General features: G+C 45.9%; 1 protein-coding gene across 1 annotated transcript in view; it reads left to right on the plus strand.

Annotated features, from left to right (window-relative positions):
• GTF3C1 (general transcription factor IIIC subunit 1) overlaps positions 1-17,723 on the plus strand; it is a 360,695-nt gene that overhangs the window by 80,084 nt on the left and 262,888 nt on the right. Inside the window, exons 9-11 of the mRNA XM_082260707.1 lie at positions 841-1,114; positions 15,360-15,550; positions 16,306-16,451. Of these exons, the coding sequence (XP_082116833.1) occupies positions 841-1,114; positions 15,360-15,550; positions 16,306-16,451 (611 nt within the window). The remainder of the gene's footprint in view (positions 1-840; positions 1,115-15,359; positions 15,551-16,305; positions 16,452-17,723) is intronic.

The raw sequence follows: 17,723 nt of genomic DNA on the forward strand, positions 1-17,723 counted from the left end.
AGTCATGTAGGGGGCAGTATAACCCTACTGTTATGAAGAACCGAGACTGCGTCCATCAAACTTTAGAGAAAATGATTTTACGGTAAGACAAAAATCTAATTTTTAGTAAACCCAAAATCATACCCAATTTTATGGTAAGGGTAAGATACCAAACATGTCAAAATGTAAAATTGCGCATGCTGTGAAATGGTGACAAACTGTAGTACCTAAAGTTGTCCATTGGTGAATATTTAAAAGCCTGTACAGGTTATCAGTTTAATGTTAATCATGAATTATGGCCCTAGAATTCTTGCTCTCACTCCAACGTTCAGAGATCCAACATGTGGGGTGCAGTCACTGCTTACAAATGCGTGCCGGACTTTCCCTCGCATTTGTGAGTATGCTCAGATGAATGGGGGTGCTGTTACGTTTTTTTTAAAAATATCTTTATTTTATTAAAAAAAAATTTTTATTACACTTTATTAAGTAACTTACAAGCCCCTTTTTGATAGCTATAGGCAAGTGACAGGTACTCTTTATAGAGACCCCTGATGTCTCCCCTGCCCTCCAAAGTGACTGATCATGCTTGATTTTCTGGTTGTAACAGTCATGGATGAAATCGTCGTTGTTTCTAGGTTCATTTGTCACAAAGGGGATGGGGAAACATAGGGAGATTTATATTCCACCAGTACTGGCTCAATAAATCTTTTTTAGAACACATTCTAAGATAGCTTGCAGAAGCCAGTATATTATAGCGAAGTAATAAATTGGACCATTATTATTATTAGTTATTTAGCAATGTTGGAAACATGGAACATTAGTTCAATTAACATTTTAAAACTTCTTTCTATTTTACATCAGGGCTTCATGGAAGATGAAGGACGTCAGCGAACAACCAAATTTATTTCTCATGTATTTGTTGAGGAAAGTGAATTACGCAAACAATTTTTAGAGGAAAAAGCAAAAAGCGAACAGCTTTCATTGATTAATTCAGCCCCATTACAAAATGTAGAAGACGACAAAGCAATGCATCCTGAAAGCAACCCAGCTGCGGATTTACAGATTTCAGAGGATGAGAAGGATGATTTGAGTGAGTACATTGCTAAGACAAGCACTCCTCTGCCTGCATCAAAGGGTAAGCGATTTAAATTTACAAACCACCTAAAACTGATATTTTACTCCTACTGCAGTTTTCTTATGTGATTTTGGTATTTTTGAAGAGTGGAATGTTCCCTACGAATCTTCTGAGTGATTGGAGATGATGACTTATTCCAAGCTGAAGTATTAGCTTTGCTTGAGGGAAATCTTTTTAGGAATGTTTTTTTGCAGTTAGCTGTATATGACATTTGTTAGGCAGCCCTTCCACTGTGCCCTTGTAAGACTATAACTCAATCCCATCAACGATCCGTAGATTTTCCCCATGCGGAAGGAATGCTGATCTATGTTCCAGTGTAAAACTTCTATTAGTCAAGAACCAGTCAGCATTGTTTCCATTCCTATACATATACCATGTCCTCTGACATAATCACCTCTTTATTACTAGGCATTGTATTTCTATTTCTTTGTATTTACTCTGCACAGAAAAATAATTTACTTGTTTTGTACACTTTATTGCCAATTTGTCAGCCTATAATACATTTTTACAGGTTATTTTATTTGTTTAATGTGCTTTTAAATGTACAAAATATTTAGGTAGGCAAAATGGTCACAGAGTTACTAAGGGGTCAATACGCTAAGAGGTAAATAATGGCAAATAAAATGCAGTAAAATAATGCATGCGGAAACAATTGTACAAGTGTTCAATTCATTAAGAATTTTGTGTTAAATAATGCATGAGGTGTTTATTCGATTGTGCAAGCCCCCCCCCCCCCTCCTGAACCATACCAAGCCGAATTCCCTCAAGGGCCTCATCCCCACAACCTTGGGCGGTGGTTGTGGGGGTCTGCGGGCAGGGGGCTTATCGGAATCTGGAAGCCTCCTTTAACAAGGGGGCCCTGAGATCCTGCCCCCATGTGAATTAGTATGGGGTACCCCTACCCATTCACCAAAAAGTATCAGAGTAATAAACAGGCCGTTTTTGACAATTCTTTTATTTTTATTTATTTTTTAATCTTTTTATTTGTTTATAAAACATATAAACATATACAAATGTACATTGGCACAGCTCAAAAAGCATGTTACATCTTAAGGCAATAGTAGGAGTCATGAGGAGGCATTACAGTATAGTTGACTACTCTAGAATGCATATTTGTTGAAACAAAAACAAAACCAACAAAATAATTTAGACAAAATCAAATAGTGCTCTAGATGTAATTATGTATCAAGACGGCCCACAGGCAAGAAATGCAAAGTGAGGGACAATTAAAGCTGGTCTAAGAGGGGATAACAATTTACTGGTAACCCACCTAATCAGATACAGTGGTAGAGGTTTCCGCCAACCACTTGGCCCAAACCCTGTCATTTTTTTTTTGGGGGCAGCCTTTATGTAAGTATGTATCTTTGTAGAGAGGCTGCAAATTGTTTACCGTTTTTTTTTCCCACAGGGAGAGTGAGGGAGGAGCCTGTTGCTGCCAACAGGGGGTGATGGTTTTCCTAGGGTAAGATAATAGAAGGCCCAGCAGGGTCCATTTGGCCACTCTGGGTACCAGTTTCTCCACTAGCCCTAGCAGACAGATTTTAGGGGATGGAATAATTTAGTAGTTCATTTATTACAGATAGTATTTGTGACCAGTAGGCATTAAGCTCCGGGCATGTCCTAAATATATGATTAAAATCTCCCAGAGCGTGGTCACAGTGCCAGCACTCCGGGTAAAGGAAGGTTCTCATTTTGTGCAAGAGGTAGGGGGTAAGGTATGCCCTATGGGCAATCTTATACTGTATGAGACAGTCTCTTAAAAAGACAAGAATTCTGAATGGGAAGTCCCACATGTCTACCCAGGCTTGGGTTCCAGCTCCGGAACATCCTCGACCCAACGCTGACGAAGAGTGGATAGTTCAGGAGAGCAGACTCGGAGGAGATGTGCATAAAGTATGGAAGCAGACTTCTCTGAGCACTCATAACGCAGCACCCTTTCCAGGTCCGGCTGTGCTAGCTGTATCTTTCCAGGAGGAAATTCACCTCTGAAAGCATGGGACAACTGTAGATATCTAAAGATATGCGAAGATGGAATATTGTAATGTGAATTTAGATGGTCAAACAAGTAAATTGAGAGATCTGAGGTGACATCTGAGATCCGTTTAATATTATACTTGGCCCACACTATAGGATCTGGAAGTTTATAGAAATGTGGCAAGGTTCGGTTGTTCCATAAGGGGGCATTTGGAGAAACCTTGGTCCTTGGATAATATTCATAAGCTAGTCCCGTTTTCTAAGCCCGTAGGTCGTAATCATGGAGGGGGTCAAATCATAAGGGGCTTTGGGACCTCAGAAAGGTAGGTTTGACAAAGCTTCCACAGAGCGCAACACTGAGGTTTCCACAACCATAGCAGGGTTGGACTAATCAGGGGTTAGCCACTAAGACACCTTGACCAGTTGGGTTTCCACAAAATATTTATGGCAGTCTGGGAATGCCAAGCCCCACTGTGATTTAGGGTGGATAAGGGTGGTTAGCTTGTACCTTGGGGGGGGGGGGTTGTAGGCCCCAGAGGAAGGAAGAGAAACGTTTATTTAGCTGGGATAAAAGGATTTTGGAATCCACTGTGGGGAGTTGCGGAACAAATAGGTGAATTTAGGCAGAATTTTTATTTTGATTAGATTAATACGACCCAAAAGGGACAAGGGGAGGTTCTTGTCAGGGTGCCAGGAAACCAGAATACACGAAGATGCAAGTAAAATAAAGCGATTTATGTATGTAACAATAATAATCTCACAGCAAGCCAGAGGAGCAAAATCAAGAGCAGCTGGGGTCCAGTTCGGAAGCGGGTAGTCATCCAAGCCGGGATCAAGTCCAGGAACAGGTAGTCATCCAAGCCAAGGTAGAGTCCAGAAGTTGGTAGTCTGCCAAAGCCGAGTCGTCTGCCGATGCGGAAACCAGAGCAAGAAAGGTCGTCAGCCAAGCTAAGTCATGCACGGAGAAACCACAGAGACCAGAGGACTGCTAGCAGTGACGCACCTTGGAGCACAAACGCAAGGTCTGAAAGCCATCAGGTGATATATATATATATATATATATATATATATATATATATATATATATATATATATATATATATATATGTGTGTGTGTGTAACATCATCACTGAGCCCAGGCAGCAGACAAGTGATGATGCAAACAGAGTTTATAATAGACAGTAGTCTGCACATGTCCAAGATGGATGCCAACAGGAAGGCAAGGTAAGACCTTGACAGTTCTCCCATGCCTTCAGCCTAGACTTGACAGCATTGACAACCGGGCACAGGTTTAATGAGATAGTCTGTTACATCCCTCATTATGCACACTCCCAAATGGGTAAACCTGTCCACCCATTGCATCTGATGATCTGATGAAGCTACCCTTTTTGCCTCTGGATCAATGGCGAGTAATTGTGATTTGGACAAGTTGACTTTAAGCCTTCAAAAACTCATTTAGGATCAATAACGCTCCTTGCACGGAGGAGTCAGCATCATTCAGTAAAAGCAAAAGATTGTCAGCGTGCAGGGCTACCCTCTCCTCTAGCCAGGCCAGTCTGACCCATTTAATATGTGGCGAGACCCGAAGTGCTTCGGTCACAGGTTCCATTGCTATGGCAAAAAGTGCTGGAGAGGGGAGGGCAGCCCTGCCGCATACCCTTCGACAATGTGAAAGCAGGAGATAAACGACCTCCTAAGCGGATGGCAGCTGTTGGAAGATGGTATATTGTTTTTAGCTACTGGATAAACAGCAGAGGAAATTCCATCCACCTGAGGATCTCCCACAGGAAATGCCATTCGATCGAGTTGAACGCCTTCTCAATATCGAGAGAGGCTACCACTCTACTGCCTTGGTTATTGCACTGTGCGTGAAGATTGGTAAATAACCTGCGGAGGTTAATGTCCGTTGACTTGTGGGCCATAAAGCCAGTTTGGTCTGCGTCTATAATGGATGGAAGTATGGAATTGAAAAATGGCCCGGGACTTTACATGAGGTGAGCACGTGGGGTCGGTGATAAAGGATGATTGCAAAAGAAGTAAAACAAATACCAGTTTATTATAATACAAAATGCAACATCATGTATCAAAAGCACAAAAAATATCATAACAGTAAGCATGGTTGCAGTAAATAATACTGATGAAGATAGATTGCAGGCTCGTATACATTACATGTTGATCATTGACAGGATTACATACATAGTAATACATTACATCATAGTCTCTAATATTGTATTGCATCTTGACCCCGACGCGTTTCGCAAGCTATACTCGCTTTTTCAAAAGGAGATGCATAAATGGCGTGTCTAAGAAAAAACATGACAATGTTGGAAAAACAAGCCAATGTATGGAAAAGGTCAGAGTCCAACAAAGGGACCCAATACTTACAGATCACTTGTACTGGGAACAAATGATGTGCTTCTAATGGGTGGCAGTGGAACACGCGGCGGGGGACGCTGATGCATGCGCATGACATCACCCCGCCGATGTGTACGAATACATCTCTGGGTGGCGGGGGAGGGTCATGACTGGCGTGCCTCCCCCTCTCAGGGAAGCGAAGGATCTTGGTGTTAGTCATATCTGAGATCTTGTTTCGCTCGAGCAGCTGCCAGGATTCGGTCCTGATCTGGTAGTTAAGCAACTTGAGAAGAAAAGGTTGCGGTGGTGTCCCTGGGACTGGGGGGGGGGGGGTTGGAGGGACCCTGTGGGCCCTTTCCACTACAAAGGTGGGCGGCATGACTGACCGGTCTAGCAGTTTGGTAAAAAAGGATTCTGAAAATTCTGCAGGCCTAGTGCCTTCAGCCCGCTCAGGAAGGCCCAGGACGCAAACGTTATTGCGCCTAAGCCAGTTCTCTGTGTTTATGGCTTTTTTCTGAAGCGCCTTAACTTGTATTTGCAGGGCGTGCAGCTCTCTTGAATCAGATCTAGTGGTGTCTTCTAGCTGCGATATGCGGCCCTCTGCCTCAGACACCAGGGATCTAAATCGGTCCAGATCATGAAGTATAAGGCTTATATCTGTGGCCAAGTAATCAATCTTAACTGTGAGGGTGTCCTTGTAGGCCTTAATGGCTTCTAGAATATCAGAGGGAAAAGGTTCGGCCGTCTCCTGTGGCTGGGAGGCTGTCTGAGTACTAACCGACATTGTGGTGGTAGGATGCCTCGTGTCTAAGATGGCCGCCGTTGGAGGGGAGAGACGAGGGGTACTTGCGTGATTTCTGGAGGAGCGCAGATGAGCCCGCGGGGTGCCGCACGTCTTTCTGGAGCCCAGGGTGACAGAGATGAGATGCCAAGGAGGAAGAGAAGAAGCCCAGATAACTTGCAGGACAAGAAGTAGGAATGGAGCACAGGCGCTGCACGTCTTCTCTGTCTCTCATCCCGGCCACACCCCCGACAATTCCTATAATAAAAAATAAAGTGTTCCCTGATGTAAATCCATAGTCAGTCATGCTGTCCTCGTGAGAATAACTGACTGCCGAAAGCATCCTCTGCTGTTTGACAGTTCTTATATAGTTAAGGGCGGGGTCACCTGGCAACGTCACCTGGTGGCACTCCTCATGACATCACCGACCCAGCATGCACGGGTCTGCGGTGTGACAAGAGAGGCGGTGCCACCAGGTGGCCCTGACCGTACCTATATAAGAACTGTCAAATGGTGGAGGAGGCATTTGGCGGTCGGCCGCCCTCGCGAGTGGAGAATTTTATATATTTTTTTTTTCAGGGCGGCGTGATTTACAATGGATTTACATGGGGGACACTGGTGTTTTTTTTTTTTTTTTGTCAAAAACGTTTTTTTCCCTTACGTCCTCTGACAGTCGCCGCCCACTCATACAGTCTTCACTACTGGGTATTGGTCTTATCCACAGGAGTAAGCTAGGCAGAAGATTTTGTTAGAAACAGTCACAAAACTTTGCATAGACACACCTATAGGGGGCTGTCCCTCTGGTCCAATACCCCCCTGCTAGCAGCTTTCCCAATTTAGTTTGTCTTTTGCCTAGTTAGGAGTAGGCAGGCTTCCCTTGGCTGGGACTGCAGTCTCAGCCTTTTCTTCTTAAATTTTATTTCTGCAAAGTGATTTTTTCTTTACACTTCTAGCTTTTTATTTGTTCCTGCGCTTAGTTAGTCAGACTTCGGAAGACTACAGCTTTTTGCGGAGCTGGGAATCGCACTGGTTGTCTTAGAGCCTTACGAAAATCCCAGCCTACAGACGAGCGTTAGCAGGCTATGCGTACGCCCAGGCCTCACAAACGACCTGTCCCTGTCCTCAGGGACAAAGCCTTGTCATGGGGATGGCAGTCTGTGATATCCCCCTCGTGTGTCTGTATGGTTCCTGTGTGTCCCTTCACGGTCCTTGCGGGGGCGCCATTGCGGTTCTGCCGCGGTGTGGGGGGTTTGCGGGGGTCCCTGAGTCCCTTGTGATGCTTATGTTATGTTTTGGGGGTACAGACGTGTGTGGGGGCCGCAGCGGTGTAAAACCGCGGGGCCGCCATTTCGGTTGTGGACAGGCTGTTTGGCTTCATTGTAAGGGCAGCAGCAGCCATTTTCTGTAATGTGGGCGCCATCTTTAGTGTGGACAATGTGTTTTTCTCATGTGTTCGGCGGCCATTTTCTCGGAGCCTCCCCATAGACTTACATTGGCAACCATTTTCATGTGGCTCAGACCTATGTTTGGCCTCTAGTGGCGTGACATCATTTCCTTCTTCCAAGCACTCAGATCAAGCTGGCAGCGTGGTACTGTATAGACACACTTCTGGGGGCTTTTCTGCTAGTTTTTTGGGTTTATATCTCTGCTGGCAGTTATATCCTTCAGCTTTTAGTAGCACAGGCTAGTCACTCATTGCGGTGCATTGCGGTGGGAACCGCCGCTATCGCCGATTTTAAAGGGCCAGCGCCATTTAATTTCTAAGTGTTTCTATGGAGTCCCAGGATAGCAATTTCCCCCAGCTCTGGTGGAGGGTTTAGGTACTCCTGAATCCTCTGCAATTGTCTCACTTACTGCTGCACTTACGATTTTAGCATCTACAGTGGGTCTGTTGATGTCTGAGCGGGCTTCTAAGAAAAGGCCCAGGCTTTCTCACTCTCGGAGCTAGATATGGTTGCCACAAACAGTGTACCCCCTGAGGGGTCTCAGTCGGGAGGAGGAAGAGGTGGAAGATTCCCCCTCCGGGTCGGCCAGAGAACGCGCTGCAATGTCTGCGCTCATTGGTTCTGTTAAAGACACACTGCATTTAGAAGATGAGCCCCACCTGCCGGATAAGCGGTCTTCCTTTGGGACCCGCAGAACCAAGAAGTCGGTTCAGGTGTTTACCTGTCCCGCTGAGTTTCACGAAACAGTGAACGAACAATGGCGCAATTTAAAGCGCAATTTTGTGGTACCCAGGCGGTTTCAGTACCGATGTCCCTTTGCGTCTCCGGTGGATTCGCGCTGGACTGTGGCCACTAAGGTGGACCACACGGTATCCAGGTTAAACAAAGCCACTCTGATGCCCGCGGAGGATTCTCCAGTGTTTAGGGACCCAGCGGACAGGCGGGTGGAGCCTCTTACCCGCCACTCCTATATGGTGGCAGGTTCCTTGATGAAACCCGTGTTCGCCTCCGTAATGGTCTCTCTGTGGTGGAGTGGATTAAGGTGCTAAGACACACCCTTGTGGCTGATTCTGCCCCTCCGGCTACTCTGGAGATGGTGGACCAAATTATTCAGGTTGATTTATACCTGTGTGATGCGGCCTTGGATGAGGCCCCTTTAGTCTCCCGCCTATCTGCGGTCGCAGTGACGATCCGTCGCATCGTGTGGTTGAAAAGCTGGTCGGCCGACCAGACTTCCAAGAAGACGGTGTCTGACATCCCTTATGCAGGGAATCGCCTTTTTGGGGACTCACTGGACGAATTGGTTAAGAGGGTCACTGGGGGTAAAAGCACACTGCTGCCCCAGGTGTCCAGAGGCTAGTCTTTCCGCGGTAAGCAGGGCCCTTCCTTTAAACCTAACCAGGGGTCCTTTCGTGCCTTCAAGGCACAAGACAAGGGAAAATCCTTCAAGGCCTCCGGTGGCCAGAAGAAGCCTTGGGCAGGCAAGCCAAAAGCCGCCCACGCTGGCATGGCGGCCCAGTCTGCCTCGTCCTGAAGGGGCGCCCTCACCCGTTTCTGGGGTGGGGGGACGTCTGCGCTGTTTTCCCGGACCTTGGCTTGGGTTCAGGAACTCATTCGCTCAGGGTACAAGATCAAATTTCGGTCGCGCCCAGCTGACAGATTCTTTCCCTCAAATATTCATTTGACCCCCAGATCGTTTCCAAGATCTCCAACGGGCAGTTCAGAATCTCCTCGCCCAGGGGGTGTTCGTCCCGGTGCCACGTCGGGACAGGTTTCGGGGTTTCTACTCAAATCTGTTCACAGTGCCCAGAAAGGAGGGCAAGGTGCGTCCAATTCTGGACTTAGTTTCTGAACCGCTTTGTGCGGGTTCAAAAGTTCCGTATGGAATCCCTCCGATTTGGTGGTGACCTCCCTGAGCCCGGGAGATTTCCTGGCTTCCATCGCCCTCAAGGATGCGTATTTGCACATCCCCATTCGCAATCGCAGAGGAGCACTATCAGTTTGTGGCGTTGCCTTTCGGTCTCGCATCGGCTCCAAGGGTGTTTACCAAAGTGTCGGCTCCTGTCCTGGCCCTGTTGCGGGCACAGGGGACTGCAATCTTTGGATATCTGGACGATCTCCTGTTAAGGTCGAGTTCCAGTATCTCTCTGTTGCACGATCTGTCAACCACAGTTCAGATGTTCCAGGAGTTCGGGTGGACCAGCAATTTGCAGAAGTCGACATTGTCTCCTTCTGTTCGCCTCCCTTACCTGGGGATGATTCTGGACTCCGCCCAGGCAAAAGTCCTCCTGTCGGAGGACAAACTCCGGACTCTACGGAACGTGGTCGAGTCCCTCAGGGACAACGGATCCTCATCGCTCAGGACCTGCATGTGGTCCCTGGGTTTGATGGTGTCAGCCTTCGAGGCGATACCATTTGCGCAGTTCCACACACGATCTCTGCAAGCGGAGATTCTGGCTAGGTGGGACAGGGATCCTCAGTCCTTTGAAAGAAGGATATCTTTGAGCCACCAAGTCAGAGCGGATCTTCTGTTGTGGCTCCAGTCTCCGGCTCTGGCGGAAGGGAAATCCTTCCGGCCGTTGTTATGGACGGTGATCGCCACGGACGCCAGCCTGTCCTGCTGGGGTGGCGTTCTGGGCAATTTGTCTGTCCAGGGCACTTGGTCGGAGGAGGAATCCTCTCTTCCGATAAATGTCTTAGACCTGAGCGCGATCAGACTGTTTGCTCAATCACCAAGGGGGCACCAGGAGTGCCCGGGCGGCCAAGGAAGTGGCCGAGATTTTGTCTTGGGCCGAGATGCAGGTCTCGGCGCTTTCGGCAACTAACATTCCAGGTGTGGAGAACTGGCAGGCCGACTATCTGAGCCGTCAGACCCTGGACCAGGGGGAATGGTCCCTACACCCGGAGGGGTTTCAGATGCTGTGTGCGCAATGGGGATCCCCAGACGTGAATCTGTTTGCGTCTTGTCTACACAACAAGGTGGGAAGGTTCGTGGCACGAACACACGATCCTCTGGCAGGCGCCTCGGACGAGCTGGTGTTGCCTTGGAATCGGTATCGTCTGATTTAGGCCTCCCCCCCGATTCAGTTGTTGTCCAGGTTCCTTCTCAGGTTGGTCTCGGAAACCAAGGTTGGTGATTCTAGTGGCCCCAGACTCAGGGGCCGATCTTCCTTCCTGCTTTACAGTCGTTGGCTTTAACGGCATTGCTGTTGAAAGCCAGGTCTTGAGAGATCGGGGTCTCTCGTCGGCGGTCATTCCTACCTTAAGGCACGGAAGGCCTTGTACGGTAAGATTTATTATCGTACCTGGAAGGCATATTTTGCCTGGTGCGAGTCACAGCGTTTCCATCCTCGCTCCTTTTCGTGGCGAGGGTATTGGCATTCCTGCAATCTGGAGTGGACCAGCGTCTTGCACTGACCACTATCAAGGGTCAGTTATCTGCGCTGGCCATTCTCTTCCAACGCCCCTTGGTGTCATATTCCTTGATCCGCAGCTTTGTTCAAGGGGTGTGTCATCTGGCTCCCCCTAGGAGGGCACCCTTGCCTCCTTGGGACTTGAATTTGGTTTTGTCCGTTTTTGCAACGTCCTCCATTTGAGAACATCCGGGAGATTCCTATGCCGGCACTGTCACGGAGAGTCGCCTTTCTGGTGGCAATCCCATCTGCTCGCAGAGTGTAGAAGTTGGCGGCCTTATCTTGCTGCTCTCCCGACCTGGTTGTTCATAGGGATAAGGTGGTTTTGCGACCTCATCATTCTTTCCTTCCAAAGGTGGTGTCGGATTTCCATCTCAATGAGGACATTGTCTTGCATTCACTGTGTGCGAATCCTAAGCATCCTCCGGAGTTTGCCTTGCATTCCTTGGATGTAGTCCGTGCGATCAGGGTTTACCTGTCTAATGAATCCTTCAGAAAGTCGGATTCTCTTTTTGTCCTTCCTGAGGGACCTCAGAAGGATATGGCTGCGTCTGAGGCAACCATTTCTAAATGAATCAGACAGGCGATTGTACAGGCTTATTCGCTTAGGGAACGGGTTCCGCCCTTCCCTGTCACGGCGCACTCTTCCAGAGCGGCGAGTGCGTCTTGGGCCTTTCGCCATCAGGCGTCGGTGTCCCAGGTGTGCAAAGCGCCGACCTTGTCGTCCGTGCATACCTTTACAAAATTTTACAAACTTGATGTTGGTATCGGCAGATGCCTCCTTTGGCCGCACAGTTCTGAGTGCGGCAGTGCCTTAGGGGAGACATGACGTTTTTTGCCTGTCCCCTCCTGTTGGGGTTTTTTCCCCCTTGGTTATTTTGCCTTCCTGGGTTTGTTTGTTTGTTACCCAGTGTTTTACCTTTCTGGTTCAGATAATTTTCTTTTCTCTGAGGTGGGTGCTGCGTTGCCTTTTAGACGGTTACATTTCCCACCCCTCACATCTACACTGCTTTGGGACATCCCAGTAGTGAAGACTGTATAAGTGGGCGGCGACTGTTAGAGGACGTAAGAGAAAATAGAATTTTTGTAAGAACTTACCGTAAAATTATTTTCTCTGAGTCCTCTGACAGTCGCCGCCCCCGCCCCTCTTTTGGGGTTCATGGACCTATATACTGTTTGCTACCAAACTGAATTGGGAAAGCTGCTAGCAGGGGGGTATTGGACCAGAGGGACAGCCCCCTATACGTGTGTCTATGCAAAGTTTTGTTTCTAACAAAATCTTCTGCCTAGCTTACTCCTGTGGATAAGACCAATACCCAGTAGTGAAGACTGTATGAGTGGGCGGCAACTGTCATACAGTGTCAACTGTCTGAGTTCAGTGTTAAGATAACATTTTTGGAGAGCTGGCAATTTTTTTTTACCATCAAGTTTTCAATGCTCAGAAAAAGGAGTACATAACATGCACATTGCAAAGTGCAAAAATGTAATAATACAAGTATCTTAGTAAAAATATAGTAAATAAACCTCTAGCCAAAGCACGTAGTTGGTTATCACTTTGCTCTGCGTTAACAAAATAAGTTTACCAGTTTTTTGCATTAATGTTTTGTTGAATAAGAGAGAATGAACAAAGGGGAGATTCCAAGTACATATCCAGTAATACAAGTTAGGTACATTATGCTGCATGATCACTTCTTATAACAACCAGAGATGGCTATACTGAGAACAATAATGGCTGGAAATGTTTCCTTGAATAACATGTAGAAAACAGACTTTGGTTGGAAAATCAAAATAAACAGTAAACAAAGAGGCAGGTAGGTAAACAGGGTCTCCCAATATCCCAGATCAACCAAACATTTCTCCCTTCTTGCATCTGTTAACCTCTAACATAAAAGGAGCCCAAGGAGGAAGGGGATAGTAAGCCCTCCTGTACATCAAGACACCCATAAAGGCCTGCTGGCTAAATCCAACCTAGTAGGGGAGAGGAAGATGAAATAAGGATGATGCAAGAAATCAAGAAAGATGAGGGGGAAAGGTGGGAGAGAAGGAAAAAAAAAAGTTGGGGAAGGGAGTAATAAGACAGAGGGGAGATGGGAAATAACACCATCTGCCATCCCAGTCTCCTCCTGTGGAATCAAGTCTGGGGACACCACACTCCTAGTGGAACAGGTGGACCTCAAAGGGGGGAAATAGAAGGTCTAATAAGGATTCCAGTACCCTGGCAGGGTTTAGGAATTGTCTCGTGATGGCGCTTGGTATGATGAAGAGCCTCAGAAATTTCTCCAAGACACCCAAGTATAAGAGAATTTAGAAATGTTGTCTTGAGTCGTGTGGATCAGCTCCTCTATGTGTGTAATACGTTGAATCCATTCCTTCATGTAAGGAGGACAGGGTGATTTCCAGTGGACTGGAACACAGAGCCTAGCAGCATTGATTGTATGCATTGCAACCATTTTGTAGTATTGTCGTTTGGGTATGCTAGAAGAATGGAGGAGATATTGCACTGCAATAAATTCTAAGGGGAAGGAGGAATATGCGTTCGTCATGTCATGGACTTTGCGCCAGAAAGGTTAAAGCACCGGACAGGACCACCAGATTTGGAGGAGAGTACCCACCTTCTGATTGCACCTACAGCATCGGTCAGAAACTGTGGGTGCAATTTTATGTAGTAGAAATCTTTTATTTATACCAGCAGGTTTTTATCTTGTAACTATTCTCCTGGATGGACACATTTAAGGGAACCCTTATGAATATAAAGATAAATAGGCTCCCATCTCTCGTCATCCATATCCATGTGTAGTTTGGTCTGTAGGTACAATCAGATTGCAAGCAAGGAGGAGGATCACTAAACGAGGTGTTTAGAGTCAAGATTATATTACTCTGGGGAGTTATCCGGGAGCATAGAGATTCCAGCACCGTAGGTGTCCTTTGAAGTGAACCTGATGAGACGGGTTGCCGAAGAAGAAATGTTTAATCTGAAGATAAGACCAGAGAGGAAACAAAGCTGTGTTGGAAAGCTCTGTCATCTTGTCAAACTGCAAGAACTGACTCTTGTGGAAAAAGTGTTTGGCCAAGACCTCTGCATTAGGTCATTTAGCAGCCAGAAAGGCTGTGATGTTACTGGGAGAGAAATTTGGGTTGCGTCTAACAGGTGTGATCTGGCAGAGTAGTTTACCAGTTTTGTTTCCAATAGGAGAGTACACAATCACAGGCAAATCTTATCCATACTAAGGTACTGAACTGGAAACCAATTGTCAGGTCTGTCAGGAGACTCTAACCATACCTCCGGTTTTCTGACTGGTAGTCTTCTTATTCCAGTATCAGGTGGAAGGGCGGTTAAGATCCTACAGCCAGAAATATTGGACCTCAATAGAAAGTGCACACGGGCTATATCAAGGAACACCAAATAAGCACTCACGGTTAGTAGAGTGAGAGAAGTCAGCGAACCAAGATCAGCGAAAATCCAAAGGAGTAGTCCACGAGGCAAGGTCAGGAACCGGTAGAGTCGGCAACAGCAATAAACAAAATCCAAAGGAGTAGTCCAAGAGGCAAGGTCGGGAACAGGCAGAGTCGGCAACAGCAATCAACGAAATCCAAGTTTACCACCAACACCCAGGGAACAAGACCTATACTAGGGCGAAGACCGGAAGGGAAAGTGAAGATTTATAGGATCACTAGATTAGATGACAACCAACAGCTGGACACAGGGTGGGGCCAGCATCCAAACTCAAGGAGTAGAAAAACAAGGGTGTTAATCAAAGGGCACAGGCAATGGGGAACCGTCCAAGGAACACCAGGTCCCCGGATCGAATTCCTGACATGGTGTGACACCAATAGTCAATGTATCAATTGCAAAAAAGAAGTTGAATACAGAAGGTTATGAATAAGAGAGGAAAGGGAGGGGAGGAAGCAAAAAGGGAAAGTAAAGAATCTACCTACCACATAGTCCAGCTAAAACAGGAAGCCACTACCTGCGCTCACCTTCAGTGGCCCAGGTAAGCAGTCACATTCCCCATCCTCTTCACATCCTGAATCCTGGTGTGTAAATCAAGGAGGGAGGTTCCCTCTTTTACTGTTTGAGAGGACCCAGCACTGTGCCGCTTTCAGCACCTGTGCTAGGAGGTTTTTTAGAAGTAAAATGATACAAATTGTGTTGTAATTGTGGTACCTCAGCTCATTGGTGTATTTCAGCTCTATAACAAAAAAATAAACTGTTTTAGGATACTTTCATTTTGCTGGCAGGGTATGAGCTTCTTTGTAGTAATATTTTGTCTTTGCAGGAAAATCCCGTTTACAGCTCGTTGAACTGGACAAAATATCCGTCACATCCGAAAACAACTGCAGTAGGGACAGTCTCCATTTAGAGTCCAGCTTCTCTATAACTATGCAGTCTGCAAATGAGGATAATGACAATGTCTCTGTAATTGAGGAGGTCTTGACAAGTGAGAAACTGATGAAAAATGCTGAAAATGTAATTACCATTTTAAATCATTTTCTGTTTTCTCCTTTTACCTTGTTTGAGACTATGGAGTTGTCAAATGAATCACAATTGCAAACCTTGCCAAGAATATCTCACTTGTAGTCTTGGAAATGTATACCTGTTCCAGAGGTGATTGTTTTATCTTGGTAACGTGATTTACGGTTGTATTCAAAATGTGCAAAGAGAGATCACACAAACACTTGTAGGTATAACATTTAATGACCGATACAGATAACACATGTAATAATATTAGAAAATATAACGAGAATACTTCACTAAAGATGCCTTTTCTGCCACGGGTCCCTCCATCTGATATGGCTTGGCACAGATGATCATATCAGGCACATGTATAACACAGCTCTGGGACAGGACAAATTATTCCAAGTTTTAGCTGTGTTATATACAGGGCTTGTATGTAACAAAATGGCCAATCCCCACACCCTTGCGAGCAACATGACCTTTTAAGGACTTGGTCAGTTTGTAATGAAATTCCTTTAATATAAAGTCAGCTAAGGTAACCAGGATATTGTGAGCCAACTTTATTAAGGACATATTCAATTTCCCCATCAGGGATCTATTAATCTTGTCTTCAGCTAATAGGCATATAGGCAGCCCTTTCAGTTTGCAGAAGCCTATACAAAATAATGAATAGGCTTTTGGAGATCAAACCGCTCTACCATATGAAAATGTAAAATTTTTTAAGAAGTTTATTATTTCCTTCACTAAACTTGCATAATTTTATCTAGGATAAAACCTCGAAAGCCAAAAAGGGTAAACGGTCCTCTAAGTCAGGAACACTGGGAAAATCTCGTGAAACTTATCGCCTTTTGAAGAGGAGGAACATAATTGTGGAGACGGTTAAGAATTTGCGATTAGTGGAGAGCTTGTTCACGTAAGTCATATCTTTTTGTTACCTTTTTTTTTTAAACTATTTGCTTATAAATAGTTTAGCAGTTTTTATCAATTTACTTTTTAAGGGTATTTTTAATGAGGCTGCAAAAAGCCGGGCGTCAACTTCTATGAATGTGATCTCCTCTAAAGCACACAGTTTATGAAAAATCTAGAGCTCTTATTCCACTTGAAAAGTATTTGTTTTTCCTATTAATTTAGCACCCGTTTTTTATTTTTCGATTATTTTTTTTTTTTTTCAACATGATCTATAACATTGCATGTACAGCTGCTGGAGACTGCAACTGGTGAGAACGCACCCTTAAGGTTATCTCCACGGAGACCCCCTCCTACATAGCTACATGTTCAAGCAATGTTCTCAGGAGTGGCTTCAAACTGATATCAGTTTTACTGCTACTGTGACAGCAGAAACACAGATTTGGCAGCCACATTCTAAGACTAATCTCTCTAACTCTGTAAAGCACAAATCGCTATAAATGCCTTTTCTGCAGCCGATTCAGTCCGGTCCTATGCAGAGCTGTCAGCGGCGGCTTCACTGTGTAGGTGTGTGAAGGAGAGGCAGCCGACAACCGAAACCCCACAGTAAGTCTATGGGTGAAGTCACTTCCCAGGCATTTCCCAGCCTTGTTTACATCGGCAGACCGCCATTCTGTCTCCATGGGGAGCGATCGCGAGTAGCCGGTGGACATTGCGTCTGCTGGACCTGCTGATTGGCTCCCCCTTTGGCCAATCGGCATGTGTGTGCTCCCACTATTTGTTACACGAAGCGACGTACAGGTACGTCGTTTCGCGTAATAGAACTGACCTGCTGCAGTAAAACTACAACGGCTGGTCAGCAAGTGGTTAAAGTAGAGCTAAACTCTTGAAAAGAAAACATTTTACTTTTGTAGATCACTGTATGTAAAACAGCATAATGTTGTTGTGTTTTTTTTTCCCTAAAATTAAGTTTCTCTTACGTCCTCTGACAGTCGCCGCCCACTCATACAGTCTTCACCAATGGGTATTGACCTCTTATCCACAGGAGCAAGCTAGGCATAAGACTTGTTAAAAACAAAGTCATTTACATAGACACACCTGTAGGGGGCTGTCCCACTGGTCCAATACCCCCCTGCTGTCAGCCTTCCCAACTCAGTTTGTCTTCTGCCTAGTTAAGGAGTAAGATAGGCCAGTGATCCTCAACCCTAGCCTACAGGGCCCACTAACAGGCCAGATTTTCAAGATAACTGAAATACATCCCAGGTGATATCATTTGCTG

The sequence above is a fragment of the Pelophylax lessonae genome (genome assembly GCF_965119305.1).
Source record: "Pelophylax lessonae genome assembly, chromosome: 6".
Taxonomy (NCBI): Eukaryota; Metazoa; Chordata; class Amphibia; order Anura; family Ranidae; genus Pelophylax; species Pelophylax lessonae.